The sequence below is a fragment of the Dermacentor variabilis genome, chromosome 7 (assembly GCF_050947875.1).
Source record: "Dermacentor variabilis isolate Ectoservices chromosome 7, ASM5094787v1, whole genome shotgun sequence".
NCBI classification, from domain to species: domain Eukaryota; kingdom Metazoa; phylum Arthropoda; class Arachnida; order Ixodida; family Ixodidae; genus Dermacentor; species Dermacentor variabilis.
Genome location: NC_134574.1, coordinates 114,500,901 through 114,516,335, shown reverse-complemented (window position 1 = coordinate 114,516,335; position 15,435 = coordinate 114,500,901). Strand labels below are relative to the sequence as shown.

The 15,435-nt window shown below is 46.3% G+C and overlaps 1 protein-coding gene across 2 annotated transcripts in view; it reads left to right on the top strand.

Moving 5' to 3' along the window:
- Positions 1–15,435, top strand: part of LOC142587792 (uncharacterized) — a 49,676-nt gene that overhangs the window by 18,753 nt on the left and 15,488 nt on the right. Inside the window, exons 1-2 of one of the 2 annotated variants that reach the window (XM_075699060.1) lie at positions 1,180–1,327; positions 13,428–13,566. In XM_075699060.1, the coding sequence (XP_075555175.1) occupies positions 13,529–13,566 (38 nt within the window). In that variant the 5' untranslated portion in view covers positions 1,180–1,327; positions 13,428–13,528. Of the gene's footprint in view, positions 1–1,179; positions 1,328–13,427; positions 13,567–15,435 lie in introns of those variants that run through there. The other variant, XM_075699059.1, reaches the window with a different exon arrangement.

The following is a 15,435-nucleotide window of genomic DNA, read 5'->3' as shown; positions in this document are numbered from 1 at the left end:
GATCTAATACAGGTTAAATGCATGACTATCTTAAGAAATCTGGAAGATTGCTATAAATTACAGTGAAGAAACTATAATATCTAATAACATTGATAATAATATTTATTTCCACAGAACAGGCTAACCGTGAGAGGCGTGCGAGGCTGAGCAGAAAGCTGAAAAATTCTACGGCAAGTGCGCCTGCCGTGGGCCCACGATCCTGCATTATGGATAGCGCGTATTGATATGGTCTTCTTGTTAGAAGTTCCGAGTATAGTACCAGCGCGAGACACGGGACAACAAAGTGGACGAGAAGTGTGTCTTTTAGAATGCTATGTTACAACGTACAGGTTTCTACAAAAGTGACGGTAACTGCTCGAAACATTTGATTCGTCGGCTTTTGCGCCTTTAGAAATATTTATAGAGGGCTCTCATATATATATTCGCAGCGCAAGCACGGCGATGGACGAACCAGGCTAGCGCTAAGGTTGAATTTCACAACACAATTTTCATTCCACGTCGTAATCACACAGATCGTTTGAGGCTTCGTTCAGGGGCACACGCGGGCGTTCGGGTTGGTGCTTCTTGATGCGTTTGGCGTAAGAATATGGCTAGGAGCAGGCACCACATATGCGCAATGACGGGCATTGTACACGCATCATTTCTCCAAAAGCTGACGCCGAGCACGGGTAGCGCGAGGATCTTGTTGGGCCGACATGACAACTTCGTGCAGCCGAACTCCGAATACTGCATATACGGTGAGGGCAGCTATATGAACTTGTCGGTAGGCCATCTTGTAGATTGTTGTAGCGCAGGCAAAACGAAACGGTCATAGAAGGTAGATAAGACAACACACAGCGCTGAACCATAGAATAAAGAATTGCTGAACCACCTGCGAACAGCTGTTTACGTGCGCGATGTTGCACTGATCTACAGAAACCGCCGTCGCGCACTCCAAGACAAATCTTAACTAACGGTTTTAAATTAGTAAACGTACATATTATTTGCTTCTAATCAAGATAAGTCAATAATATTATAGTGTAAACGTTTTATTCACTACAATAAAGTAATTATGCAGCGTGTGCCGCGAAACCTGGCTGTAAGCAACCCTGGGCGTCGCACCAGTCGCATTGTTGAAATCGCAATCATGTGAAATGAGCCCTCTAAAAATCGCATTGCGACGCGTGCGACAGCACCGATTTTCGTCGTTGCAGTCGCAGCATGTGAAACAGCCTTTATTGTTAAACGACGTTGGCAAACTTTCTCTGCGTCATGGCGCCGCGACAATGGCGATGAGACAAGTTCCCCTGTTTCACGGCCAACTTTAGTATCGTAACTACTGTGTCTCGTAAGTGTTTCCCGGCCTTCACTCTCGCTAAATGACCTCACCTCTTTACGGGGAAAACATGGAGAGAGCGCGAGATGGAACGTCCGGACTAAAGCCCCTCCATACACGCGGTGACGGCGGTGGCGCGGGGATGCAGGGGCTTTGGTCCGGACGAGGAGCAAAACGAGGGAAAAGCTAGAGCCAGCGTTTCGACAAGTGGATTTGTCTTTTTCAAGACGACATAGGTTTTCCTCTGCACAGTATATATATATATATATATATATATATATATATATATATATATATATATATATATATATATATATATATATATATATATATATATATATAGGATTCTTTGAAACGCGAGAGGGGGAAGGCGGGTGGGTGCGGTAACGACCGAAGGTGTGTTAACGGTGAGGGTGTAGAATTGAGAATAAAGGGGCGTTGTGCACAGGGCCGGGGACACGGCCATGTGTCAGCCGGCGTGTCAAGCACCCCTATATTACCTGCTTCGCTGGATGTCGTGGGATATCGTGTCTCTGAAGGAGATAATAAAAGGAGCGGCAAAAAAACGGTGCTCCTGAAGAAAAAAATTACTTAGATGGAATAAATATATAAATAAAGGAAGAAAAAGGAAAGACAGCGAGGAAAAAGAAATCACTAAGTGTGTTGCCTATAGCTTGAAATATGGTAAAGCCAATAGATTCTAAAGCTCCCTTTGAAACGTTTATGCCTATTGGTTGCAAAGTCTTGAACTTATGAATAAGGTATGTTTCTCTGTATTTTCTTTCTCGTTCAGAAATGAAATTTGACTGTAAGATGCAGAGTTTAAGTTCATCAAACTTACGACCTGGTGGTTTGAAATGCTCGGCGACGGCTTTGGGAAGCTTTTTAGCTGTGTCCGATATATTTTTTAGTTTTCACCGATATATTTCTTGCAGAAAGAAACTTCTAGCATATAAATCACATCCGCACTTGTACAAATAAAGGTAGTTTTCACTTCGTGTGCATAACAATTTGCGGGGCTTTTAATTTTAATGTCATTTTGAAGGTGCCTGCAGGTTTTGCACCTGTGGCGACAACATGCTTTTATTGCGTGGTAATGATGGTGGCTGACTTTTGTGTGAACAAACATGTCTTCAAAGTTTCTGTTGCGGCGATACGTAACCCATGGTACATCCGGGAATGCTTTTTTCAGACGCTCGTTACTTGATAATATTGGGTGGTATTTTCTTAGGATGTTGTTTATGTTTGGGAGGGCTTTATAATATTTTGTTTTAAGGGCTGGCGATCTGTCACACTCTGGTGTAGGCTGTTTCTTAGGTAATTTCGGCTGTCTCTCCAATCTTGACGCGACATCATATGCTCTGTCGAGAGCAACTTGTGGATAGTTTCTCTCTGCTAGCGTTGTTTTAAGGTTGTTTAGGTGGTAGATATAATCGTTGTCTTCGCTGAAGATACTTCTTATTCGTTTCGCTTCTCCGACGAAAATTCCTTGCTTGCTGTGACGCGGGTGGTGACTGTTGTAGTCTAAATATTGCTGGCTATCTGTGGGCTTCCGGTAAAATGCTGTTCTCAGTTTTCCGTTTTCTATGCAGACTGTCGTGTCGACGAAGTTGATTCGACTAGGAGAGTGGTGAGCAGTAAACTTAATGCTCGGCTGAAAGCGATTGAAATGGCTAATTAAGTTGGCTAACGCACTTGTCTTTCCTTTTTTTTTCTCGTTTTATTTATGTATTTATTCCATTTCAGTAATTTCTTTATGATCACAGTTTTCTGCCGCTCCTTTTATTGCCTCTTTCAGAGACATGACAGCCCATGACCTCTATCGAAGCAGATAATAGAGGGATGCTTCACACACGGCCGTTGACATGTCGGCTGACAAATGGCCGTGTCAGCGGCCTTGTGCACAGCGCCCCTTTATTCTCAATTGTACGCCATCGCCGCTAACCCACCTTCAGTCGTTGTCTCACCCATCCGCCTTACCCCTTCTCCCCTTTAGAATAACCTTGCTTATATATACTGTGCCGAGGAAAGCATATGTCGCCTTGAAAATTACAAGGCCACTTGTCGAAACGTAGGCTCTTGCTTTTACTTTGTTCTCGTTTTGCTCATCGTCTCATCTCTTTGTGAGTGACTTGCATGTCTTTGGTTTATGAAACATCGGAAATACGTGTCAATAGTCTTTTATTAGGCGTTGCGAGACAGCCAATGAATATATGACGACTCATTAGTCGCAAGCAGGCAAGTAATATATGTTTGAGGAAAGTCGACATGTATCATTTCGTCTTTTCGAGCGTCATTATTCGGAGAATCCCACCCAGGACTCTGTATCGTTATGATGCAACTGGCGGTCGAAGCAGCACTTGAAGCCCTCTTACGAGAATATTGCCTCGAGCATAGCCTTCTTTTTTTTTTAAATGTTTGTTCCACCAATAAGGGTTAGTGAACGAGCGTGTTTCCATGCGTACACAGACGTGGAGCGACGCGTTGTCCTCGCATTGACTCGTTGGCATCGGAGTCGCGCGCACAACGCAAGGCCAGCCTTGTACGTCCAGTCACGTCGTCATTTTCTCGTGTGAGCGCCGACACAAATATTTCATTTTTTTCCGCCGCCAGTTTCATTCTCTCTGCATGGGAATGTTCGCAGGGGAAGCGCTCTGTACCGTCGCTCTTCTTTAAGATGTTATAGGTCCAGCATGTTAATTTTCTTGTCTCGGCTTAGGTGGTTTATGCCGTCTCCCTCTCTCTCTCTCTCTCTCACGCACACACACACGCACACGCACGCACACAGCGTACGTGGTTTCGTTCGCCTACCGCCCTATGGATGGCCAGGAGGGATGGCCGGGAGGGGGGGGGGTAGCTTACTTGGTACCTGAATGGTTACAATGAACAATAATTACTGTACATCAAACACAAGGATGTATACTTCGGCAACGACAACAGTACATATGCATTCAATATAGTGGTACACTGTTATAAAGGGACGCAAAAGATAATATATGTATATATTTGAACTGCATTAGCAAATTACCCAACCAATGTCCCCCCCCCCCCCCCGCAACAAAAGAAGCTCAGCGCGTGTGAAGCAAGAACGCCGGTTGTCTCTTTGCCGTTCCCATGCGTGTCTAAGTAGTAATGCAGTTGCTCTGGGTGCCTATTAAGTGATCGCTCCTTGATACCCTTGGCACGGCTTGCGCATTTTAAATGACAGCCAAAGATAACAGCGCATGAAGTGCCAGGGCAGGACACACCCTATCATCTGTTTCTCACCAAAGCGGACGAGAGAATGAAATGATGCGGCAACGACCGGTGTTATGTCCCTGCCTTTTTTCCTGTATTGTAATTTATGTACGAATACGGCGAGCCATAACATCGGCCAGAACAGGTTGCTTCATATATCCGTAGTACATGCAGCAAATATTGAACCAGAAGAAAGGGGTAAACCGAAGGGCCGAATTTTTATTAGTCATATCATAAGAAGTCAACAAACACTGACACCAAGGACAACTTAGGGGAAATTACTTGTGCTTAATAAATGAAATAAAAAAAATGATAAATTAATGGAAATGAAAGTGGAGGAAGAAACAACTTGCCGCAGCTGGGGAACGATCCTGCGTGGGGAACACGCCTGTGCAACGTCATTACAGGCCCTACGCGGCGTGTCAAAGCTTTTAAGAGTGCCAGGAACTCTGGCGCACCCGCGTTTAGTTAGAACACTGTCCGAGAAGTTCGAGCGGAACCTTTTTACCACAGTGAGTGCTTCTACCAACACTCTCAAGCTTGGATTGGATGTCAGAACTCCCTTACTGCTCCCTTACCCTCACTAAAATATGGGAAACGTGTGTTCTCGTTAGCAGAGCACCCCTTGATTAATTTCACTGTGCTAAAAGCGTGTTTCGTGCGAAACCTACACCTTACAGAATATCACGGTGCTCAAGGAAACAAAAGGCCATGCGGGTTTATTTCCCAGCGATTTGCGCCAAGTCATTTTACAAGCACGTCATGCGATCACAGCAGGCTATGGAGGTCCTACTTCTACCTCGTGTATATGGCGTCCGCATTGGTGAAGTGGAGAAACCGAGAATGTTTCTTTTGTTACATATTCCTGGCCTTTCGCTTTGAATGCGTAGCGTTATGTATAGGGGGAGCAAGCAAGAAAATTATGTCCGTCCATCCGTGCACGAAATGTGGGCCGATCCCGGAAGTAGTGCACTGCCGGGCCGATGGCGGCCCGGTACTGAACCCTTTCCCTATACATGGGGACAATGCGCAATTTAAGCCCATTGTGTGCGCACTTGACAGCAGCCGGAAGGTGTGGTGTGATAACGGCTCATTGTCCGCGCAAACATTATGCGCCTCGGTGCAAGACAGCCTACGCGTCTGTCTAACACCCTCTGCGGACGACTACGTGCCTACCACAAAACAAGGAAGACTCGCTGATGGTGTACACGTACGTAGTATCGACAACGCGAAAGCGCTAAAGTACATGTCATACTTCAGCACCCATAGGCGCGTGCTCAGTGTACTGTGACCAAACACGCACGTGAGAAAACACGAGGAGGTAGTTCAAGACGCACACAAGACGAAAAGAGAAGACTGCACGTGTATGGAATGTGGAATGCAATACTACGTGAGTGTGTATATATATATATTGTACTGTAAAATAGGGAGCAGTGGGGCTGTGGCTAGGAGAGAGACAACGACGACGAGAAAGAACAACCTTGTTTCGGTGCTCGGTCGGCTACACTACCTCTCGCTGCTCCAACGTTCTAGTCGCGAACGCTTACTGTTCAAAGTGCTTCGCGACATTTGGTGGAGGTGCTGGACTTCTTGCCATCCTGGAACTCCGAAGCCGCACGATCCCTGTCACATCTCCGATGCCTGAGGAGACTAGCCCTACCGCGCCACCCATGGCACCGCCTCCAGTCGTCTGTCCTGGTGCGCCACGCCAACGGGATCCTCCCATATTCAATGGAACTGACGATCATGACGTAGAGGACTGGCTGTCGTCATACAACCGAGTGAGTGCCCACAACAAATGGTCTGAAGCTGATAAGCTTGGCTACGTCCCATTCTACCTTTCCGGGGTCGCCCATCTTTGGTTCCGCAACCATGAGGCTGACTTTTCCACCTGGTCAGCATTCCGAACGGCACTTCAAGAAGTATTCGGTCGCCCTGCTGTGCGCAAACTTCGGGCTGAACAACAGCTTCGCTGTCGTGCCCAACACAAGGGCGAAACCTTTACGAGCTACATTGAAGATGTAGTTGACATCTGCCGGCGCTACCCCGTATTGACGACGCGCTAGACTGCCTCCAAGGCGCTGACTTCTACTCATCCTTAGACTTACGATCCGGGTACTGGCAAGTGCCAGTGGCTGAGTCAGACCGTCCGAAAACGGCCTTCATCACACCTGACGGTTTATTCGAATTCGCCGTGATGCCATTTGGCCTGTGTAATGCGCCTGCCACATTTGAAAGAATGATGGACAACTTCTTGCGGGGCCTCAAATGGCAGATATGCCTGTGTTATCTGGACGACATCGTTATCTTTTCACCGGACTTCCCTTCCCACTTACTTCGACTTGAACGCGTCCTAATGTGCATCGCCGATGCTGGCCTCCAGCTTAACTTGAAGAAGTGTCACTTCGCTGCCCGGCAGCTGGTCATCCTCGGCCATGTCGTGTCGACAGAAGGTGTACTTCCTGATCCGGCGAAACTACAAGCTGTTGCCCAGTTTCCCCGACCAACGACTTTGAAAGAACTGCGCAGCTTCATTGGATTAGCGTCATACTTTCGCCGTTTCATCCGCAATTTCGCCAGTATAATAGCACCTTTAACGCAGCTTCTTCATGGTGGCCACAACCTTTCAACCTGGTCACCGGATTGCGATGCCGCCTTCACAAAGCTGCGTCGTCTCTTGAAGTCACCACCAATCCTGCGCCATTTCGACCCCAGTGCTCCAACTGAAATACACACGGATGCCAGTGGCGTTGGCCTTGGGGCCGTTCTCGCTCAGAGAAAGGCTGGCTTCGATGAGTACGTCGTTGCCTTCGCCAGTCGTGCACTCACTAAACCTGAATTGAACTATTCTGTCACAGAAAAGGAGTGCCTGGCTATAATTTGGGCCATAACCGAATTCCGTCCGTACCTTTATGGCCGCCCGTTTGATGTCATAACTGATCACCATTCGCTGTGCTGGCTGTCATCCTTAAAAGAACCGTCCGGTCGTCTTGCTCGATGGGCCCTTCGACTGCAGGAGTATGACATTCGCGTACTGTATCGTTCTGGCCGAAAACATTCGGATGCGGATGCCTTGTCTCGTTCGCCACTAACAGACGAGGCTAGCTTCCCGAACGCCTCATTGTCCGAGTCTTCCCTTGCTGCCACGGACATTCTTCTGGAGCAGAAGAAAGACCCATGGATTGTGTCCATGCTGCGTTTTTTGTCCAGCCCATCGACACCCACTACCAATCGCGCATTACGTCGCCAAGCGCATCACTTCTCCATTCGCGACGGGCTCCTGTACCGTCGCAACTACCTCCCGGACGGCCGCAAATGGTTGCTTGTCATCCCGCGACACCTGCGTTAGGATATTTGCGCAGCGTTCCACGACGATCCCCAATGCGCGCATGCAGGAGTGCTGAGGACATACGCGCGTCTACGCCTTCGTTACTACTGGCGGGGGATGTATCGATTCATCCATCATTATGTCCGCTCCTGTTTGGTTTGCCAACGCCGTAAAGATCCCCCTCGTCGTTCAACCACCCCATTGCAGCCTTTGCCTGGCCCAGCACGTGCTTTTGATCGAGTCGGCATCGACATTTATGGACCTCTGCCAACCACATCCGATGGCAATCGCTGGGTAATCGTGGCCATCGACCATCTTACGCGCTATGCGGAAACTTCCCCGTTGTCCAGCGCTTCTGCACGTGACGTCGCCTGGTTTCTCCTGCGCCACATCATCCTTCGCCACGGAGCTCCCAGGGAATTACTCAGTGACAGAGGCCGCGTCTTCCTGTCCGACGTCATCGAGGCTCTCCTCAAAGAATGCCGCATCATTCATCGCACCACTACTGCGTATCATCCGCAGACTAATGGCCTGACCGAGCGCTTTAATCGCACTCTTGGTGACATGCTGGCCATGTACGTTGCATCCGACCAAACCAAATGGGACCATGTTCTACCTTTTCTGACCTACGCTTACAACACCGCCACGCAGACTACCACGGGATTTTCGCCCTTCTTTCTCCTGTACGGACGCGAGCCTTTTTCCACAATGGATACTATCCTTCCGTACCGCCCTGACTCCACGGAAACAACTACTCTATCCGAAGCTGCTGCACACGCAGAAGAGTGTCGCAAGCTTTCCCGTATATTTACGTCAGAAGACCAGCAACGCCAGAAGCACCATCGAGAAAGTTCCAATGCTCCTGTATCCTATGCTCCTGGCTCGCTAGTGTGGCTTTGGGTTCCAGCCTCTACCACTGGACTGTCACCGAAACTCGCGTCGAAGTACCAAGGCCCATACCGCGTGATCAAACAAACGTCTCCAGTCAACTATATTGTGGAACCCCTCGAGCTACCTTTGGATCATCGCCGTCGTGGCCGCGAAATTGTGCATGCCCAGCGTCTCAAGCCCTACTATGATCCGCCTGTGCTGTCCTACCCGTAGGTCACCGGGACGGCTTCCTTTTCCGCGGGGGAGATAACTGTACTGTAAAATAGGGAGCAGTGGGGCTGTGGCTAGGAGAGAGACAACGACGACGAGAAGGAACAACCTTGTTTCGGTGCTCGGTCGGCTACACTACCTCTCGCTGCTCCAACGTTCTAGTCGCGAACGCTTACTGTTCAAAGTGCTTCGCGACAATATATATATATATATATATATATATATATATATATATATATATATATATATATATTTTCTTCATCTACATACACATACGCAAATATTACTCGTCCAACAGCACGTGTACCAAACCACCGTAACAGCGGCAGGAGCAGGTGGAAGCCAAACATAACGCAACGTATATCGTCGATAATTTCAGTTCAGGGAAGTTCCACTATTTATTTACCACAGGCTTCGTTTACATTGTTTAAGCTCGGTGCTGTTCTATATATCACCTGCTAATCGTCAATTAATCATTGCACCTCTGCCAATAGTAGTTAATTCTTCAGTCGCACGTTTCTTCTGGTGAAGCATCGGCGCCGGCGAAATATTATAGGGCACAATAACACTTGCATGGTTTCGCGCAGCATAAGTCGGAATAAACATTCCGAAGTACTTGCGGAGCAATCTGTACTGCCAATACGAACACAGCCTTTATTGCGGAGATGGCGCATCCCGGTCGCCCAAGTTGTGAAGACAATTTTTTTTTGCAACTACATATGGACACTCCAGGCGCATTTCCGCCGTCGCCGCCGCCGTGATGTCCCGTATAAAGCCCAAGTGCGATAACGTCGTGGCCGCGCACCGTATGCTGTGGTTGCGAGGGGAAATGCGGCAGGGTGATATCCGAGGATGGTGGCTTCATCTCGCGCGCGCAAGCGAGGAAGGCGCGGAGGGAGCGCCGTCCCGCGGCGACTATGTATGACTCCGCTCAGCGCATCCGAGCGGGCCCTATCTTGAAAGCGATCTGGCATAGGTTCAGAGTCTAGGCGTGCCAAAGGCTGATAGCTTTGCGTGTGCGCTGTGTTCTTGCAGCTTAGTTCGCGTTGAAGCGAGAGGCGGCACGAAGGTCAATTCGCTTGATGCTGATGCCGCGCTTCCTCACTCGTGTTTTGACAGCGAGTTTCCGTGGTCATCGAGTGAGAGGTGTTCACGTCTTCTTGTGGGCGCGTGACACCACGCCTGCTAATTTAGTTGATAGGCGAACGTTTACAAGTGTATACGGCCGATAAACCTACTATCCTTGCTTCGTATCATCATCACCATCATCATAATCTTCTTCTTCTTCTTCTTCTTCCGCTGCAGGACGAAGGCCTCTCCCTGTGATCTCCAACAATTACCTCTGTACTGCGCCAACCAATTCCAACTTGCGCCTGCGAATTTGTTAATTTCGTCACCCCACGTAGTCTTCTGTCGTCCTCGACTGCGCTTCTCTTGGCACCCATTTTGTAACCATAATTGTCCACGGGTTATCTAACCTACGCGTTACACGGCCTGCCCAGCTTCATTTTTTCCTCTTAATGTCAATTAGAATATAGGCTATCCCTGTTTTCTCTCTGATACACACCGCGCTCTTCTTCTCTCAACGTTACGCCTAACACTCGTCGTTACGTCGATCTTTGCGCAGTCCTTAACTTGTTCTCGAGCTTCTTTGTCAATCTGCAAGTTTCTACCCCATATGTTAGCATTGGTAGAATGCACTGGTTGTACACCTTTCTTTTCAATGATATTGGTAAGCTTCCAGTCAGAATCTGACAGTGTCTGCTGTATACGCTCCAACCCATCTTTATCACCCAGCTTTGTGTTCTTACACATACGCAGTGTCATACCACAGTACCTTAGTGTCTGTCGGTGAAACTTTTGTCACGTTTTCTTTTTTACTTTCTGTAGAAGAAGCGTGCACAATAAACCTTCCATTCTAGAGTCGTATGGGGCGTGCCTAAGGTGTAGCGGCACTTAACCGTTCCGTCAAAGTTTTTTACAAGTGCTGCAAAGGGAAAGATATATATATATATATATATATATATATATATATATATAGTTATATATATATATATATATATAAGAGAGGAAACGCAGGAAGGTTACTAATACGCACGTCCAGTTTGCTACCCTGCAGATGGGTATATAGGGATGAAGAGAGAAAGAGGAGATAGAAATAGCACGGTTTCACGCACATTTGAAGGTTCGCGTGGAGTCTACAGGGTTGCCAAGACCTATCGATTTGAGGTACTTCAACAATGGTTTCGTGGCTTTCTGTGCCATCGACGCGTACGACCATGGTCCAAGGATCTTCATTTCCGAAAATGGTCCAGCTGGTTCAATGCTCACCGGATAGCTTCACACTCGATGTCGTACTGGGGACAGAGACATAGGATGTGTTCAATTGTTTCTATAGTTTCACAATAGTCGCACATTGGCGTATCCCCCATTCCAATGCGAAAAGATTAGGCCTTCGTAAATGCCACCCCGAGCCAGAGGCGGTACAATACTGCCGCGTCAGAGCGGGAAGCATTTAATTTAAGGATGGATCAAGCCTATGAAGATGAGACTTCGGGAGGTTAGGAGAAGACCAATGTTTGTGTGTCATAGCTTTAGTCACACGACATGAAGCTTTCTTTTAGCGTCGGTTCTGGATAAGGGAATCGGAACTGGTCGGGCTTCCAGATGGGCAACCGGGCGGCTTCGTCGGCGAGGTCATTACCAGCAATGGCGGTCTGCCGAGGTATCCACTGGAATACAATTTCATGCCCTTCAGCGATAGCTTGATTGTCGTCTCCTATTAGTTAATATGTCAGCTGCTCATGAGTCCTATGACATAGGGCCATACGCCGACTTTGAAGAGCTGTCTTAAAGTCGCAAAAGACGACCCATTTCTGAGGTGTCTCTTGCAGAAGGTATCTGACAGCAGCACGCAGGACAGCAAGCTCTGCCTCCGTTCATGTTGTCATGTGTGGCAGTTTGAATTTATTGGGGTTTTCGTAGCCGGAATGACAACGGCATCTGCATAGCTGGGAGGTGAGACCGAACCATCGGTATAAATGCGTATTCGGTCCTCATATGTCTACAAGAGGGAACTGTATCCCTATTGTCATTTTATTTCTTTATTCTACAGGTCTCATCAATTTATCTATTTTTTCGCCATGTGTATCATATTCATGGGCACGGTCTTACAAGCCAACTGAGTCTTAGATCGGCCTGCTTGTGTTGTTGTGCATTTTTTGTGGCAATAAACAGTATTATTATTATTATTATTATTATTATTATTATTATTATTATTATTATTATTATTATTATTATTACTATTATTATTATTATTATTGGAGGCAAGCTGGCCTAGATAAGTGGGAACTTGAGCTCAGGCCAGCTGTCGTTGTCCTTGCAGACTCTGTTGTAGCAATCATCACTACAACTACAATGAACATATTGAATCCACCATGACACGCAATTCAAAATGTCTTTGTAGCTACGTGCGCTCTTACTCTTATAAAATGCCGAAGATGTATGCCTTGTTGATAAAAATAGCGATGTTGTGTCGAACAATACCGATGCCCTAAAGGAACATTTCTGTTCAGTATATGGTGTAAAAGATGCCTCAAGTAACGTTCCTTCTTAGACTGATATGGTGTGTACGCTATCAGTCAATGAAGACCTCGTTTTCAAGTGCATGAAGTGCCTCAAACTTTCCCTTGTGGCACTGATGGTAACCCCCCTGCACTGTTCAATACGTATGGAAGCATAGTCGTCCCTCTTCTCACAAGCATCTCCAATATTTCCCTAAAGTCTAGTACGTTCCATAACGCTTGGAAGGCAGCACGGACGGCGCCTGCACACAAATTGGGAGGTAGAAGTTGCAGTTACTAACTACCTACCCATATTTATCCTATGTGCTGCGTGAAAAGTGTTTAAATCTGTATTGGATTCACTGCTTTTTGTTAGTTCTAGGAAGATTTAAAAATATAAACAGCTTGACATTGTATCAGGGCGCTCCAGAATACATTGTATCTGCTATGTATTGTTTTATCTATCTGTGCTATGCATTGTTTAATAATAATAATAATAATAATAATAATAATAATAATAATAATAATAATAATAATAATAATAATAATAATAATAATAATAATAATAATAATAATAATAATAAAAGACAGCGGCTCATAGGTGTGAGGGCCCCCTGTCGCTGGCTATTCCGAAGAAGCAATCATTTTTATTGAAAAATAAACCGCTTATCAACTTATATCGATTGCCTTTTTTGTTAGTTTAATGGCCGACGACAATGTTTCGCGCATCGCACTGTAGTAGTTGTTCTTGAGAAGATGCAAGTGTGCGGTGTGACAACTCGTTGCAGTTGCAGAGAATGTGTTCAAAGCTGAAGGGAATTGCTGAAGTCTGCCGACTTCTTTCTTTATTTCTTACTGGCGCCTCCCTGTGCCATTCCTGCAGGCACTGCTCTCGGCAGCCCACTGAAAGAGACCGCGGAATGCGCCGTCTCCATTCTGGATGGATGCGGCAGGGCTTTCATACCGTTCGCCAACACCACGAGAATGGCCGAAACGCAGCAGGAGCTGAAGGAACAGTGCGCGTGAGTATACGCCCATTTATTAGCTGAGATAATGTTTTTTTTTTATTTACAAAGTCTCTGCTGGCCTTAGAGTAAGGCCGTAAGCAGGAGTGGACAGTGAGACACTGTCTCTGTGATTGAACAAAATGCATTATAGCACACTGTAATATTTAAAAAAACACTCTGAACACACAAGTGGGAACATTCCTAGAGAAATTCAATATACAAATAGAGTCGCGCAATGCAGAACATATATTGAAAGACGTGCTCACGTCAGAACAACAACAAAGAAAGGATAACAACAGATACGGCGGCAAAAGTATTGTTACAAATTTTTCAGCTGCGCTAAAAATGAAGCTACTGTTGCTGCATCCACAACATTGCTCGGGAAACCTGCAGTCCACTTGCGTACAGTTCGCGGGAAAAAAAGTAATCCCTGTAGGTGTCAGCCATTCGAGGAAATTCTCTTAATTTTTTTGAATCATACGCCCCGCGTATGTCATCACATAACTTTTTCGACGTATGCACTCGAGTCAGTGCCGAACTTATCATGACAGAGCAAGCGCATGTATTTTAACCTATCGTGATACCGCCGTAGTTGCAAGTACTCCGAGTACACTCTATGAAGTAGAGCACTAACTGAAGTATGACGATTCTACGAACGAAAGAGAAAACGAACGGATTTTCTCTGCGCTTTCTCAAGTTCATCAATATGTTTCTTAGTGCACGGATCACAAACCACGGAGGCGTATCCCAAAACTGGACGAATGTAGGTTTTATGAGCCAATAACTTCATTTCTTGATTTGTCTGGCCTAGGAATCTTCTTAGGTATCCAAGTTTTTACACGGCTTGCTTTTCTGTAAAAGTTATGTGGTCATTCCACCGGAGATCTGAAGTGATTATTACGCCTATGATTTACAGCACTAAGACGACGACAGTTGATTTAATGCGGAAAGGACAGTGGTGCTTTTTTTTAATATTGTCATAGAAACGGTTTTCTCTGTATTGACGCTCATTTGCCATTTCTCCCACCAAATATGTAGTTTCTCCACAGCCCTACTTGATAATCTCTGGTCATCAGGATTATTTACCTCCTGCTAAAGCATGCAATCAACTGCAAACATTTTGATTTGTACAAGCATTTCCTTTACGATGTGGTTGAATAATAATAAAAAGAATAATGGCCCAAGGACCGACCCTTGCGGAACGCCCGATTTCCCTGGTACCGGGCATGAACACGAGCTTGCGATCAATACACACTGGCTCCTAGATGACAAGTATGCCTCTGTCCGTGACAACAGTGAATTATCTTTAGTATGGGTTTTGATGCGCAGTTATGTCCTTGGCTGGTGACGTCGATGTAACCGATATCTATACATCGGTATGTGAGCCATTGGTAAGAAATCTCATGTAAACAAATTCGACAAAATGGTGGTTTTGCCGGAACGGCGAAGCACTGACTGCGCCAGTAAGGTTTATCGTTGCTCTTGAACTTTTAGGACGGTGTTCTATATATATATATATATATATATATATATATATATATATATACGTTACACGCGGGCCCGACTAGCGTGGACGGACGCGACGTACGAGGCTACGCCGAAATTTCTGGCACCCTTGAGAGCTTTAGCACGCCATGTAGGGCCTGCAATGCTATTGCACAGACTACTTCAAATTTAGGTTTGAACACTGATAGCGTTTTGCGCTTTTACTACTTAGTAGGCTGAGAAGGTTTAAATGGAAGCCGAAACACTTTCCGAAAAAAAAATGAGTTCCCTGCGGCATTCTACAGTTTTGAGTCCATTGAACACGAATATCTAGTTTAAAAAGGGCGGAAACAAACGCAAGCGGATGTTTTTTTTTTCAAGAAAACGCGCACCAGCGCC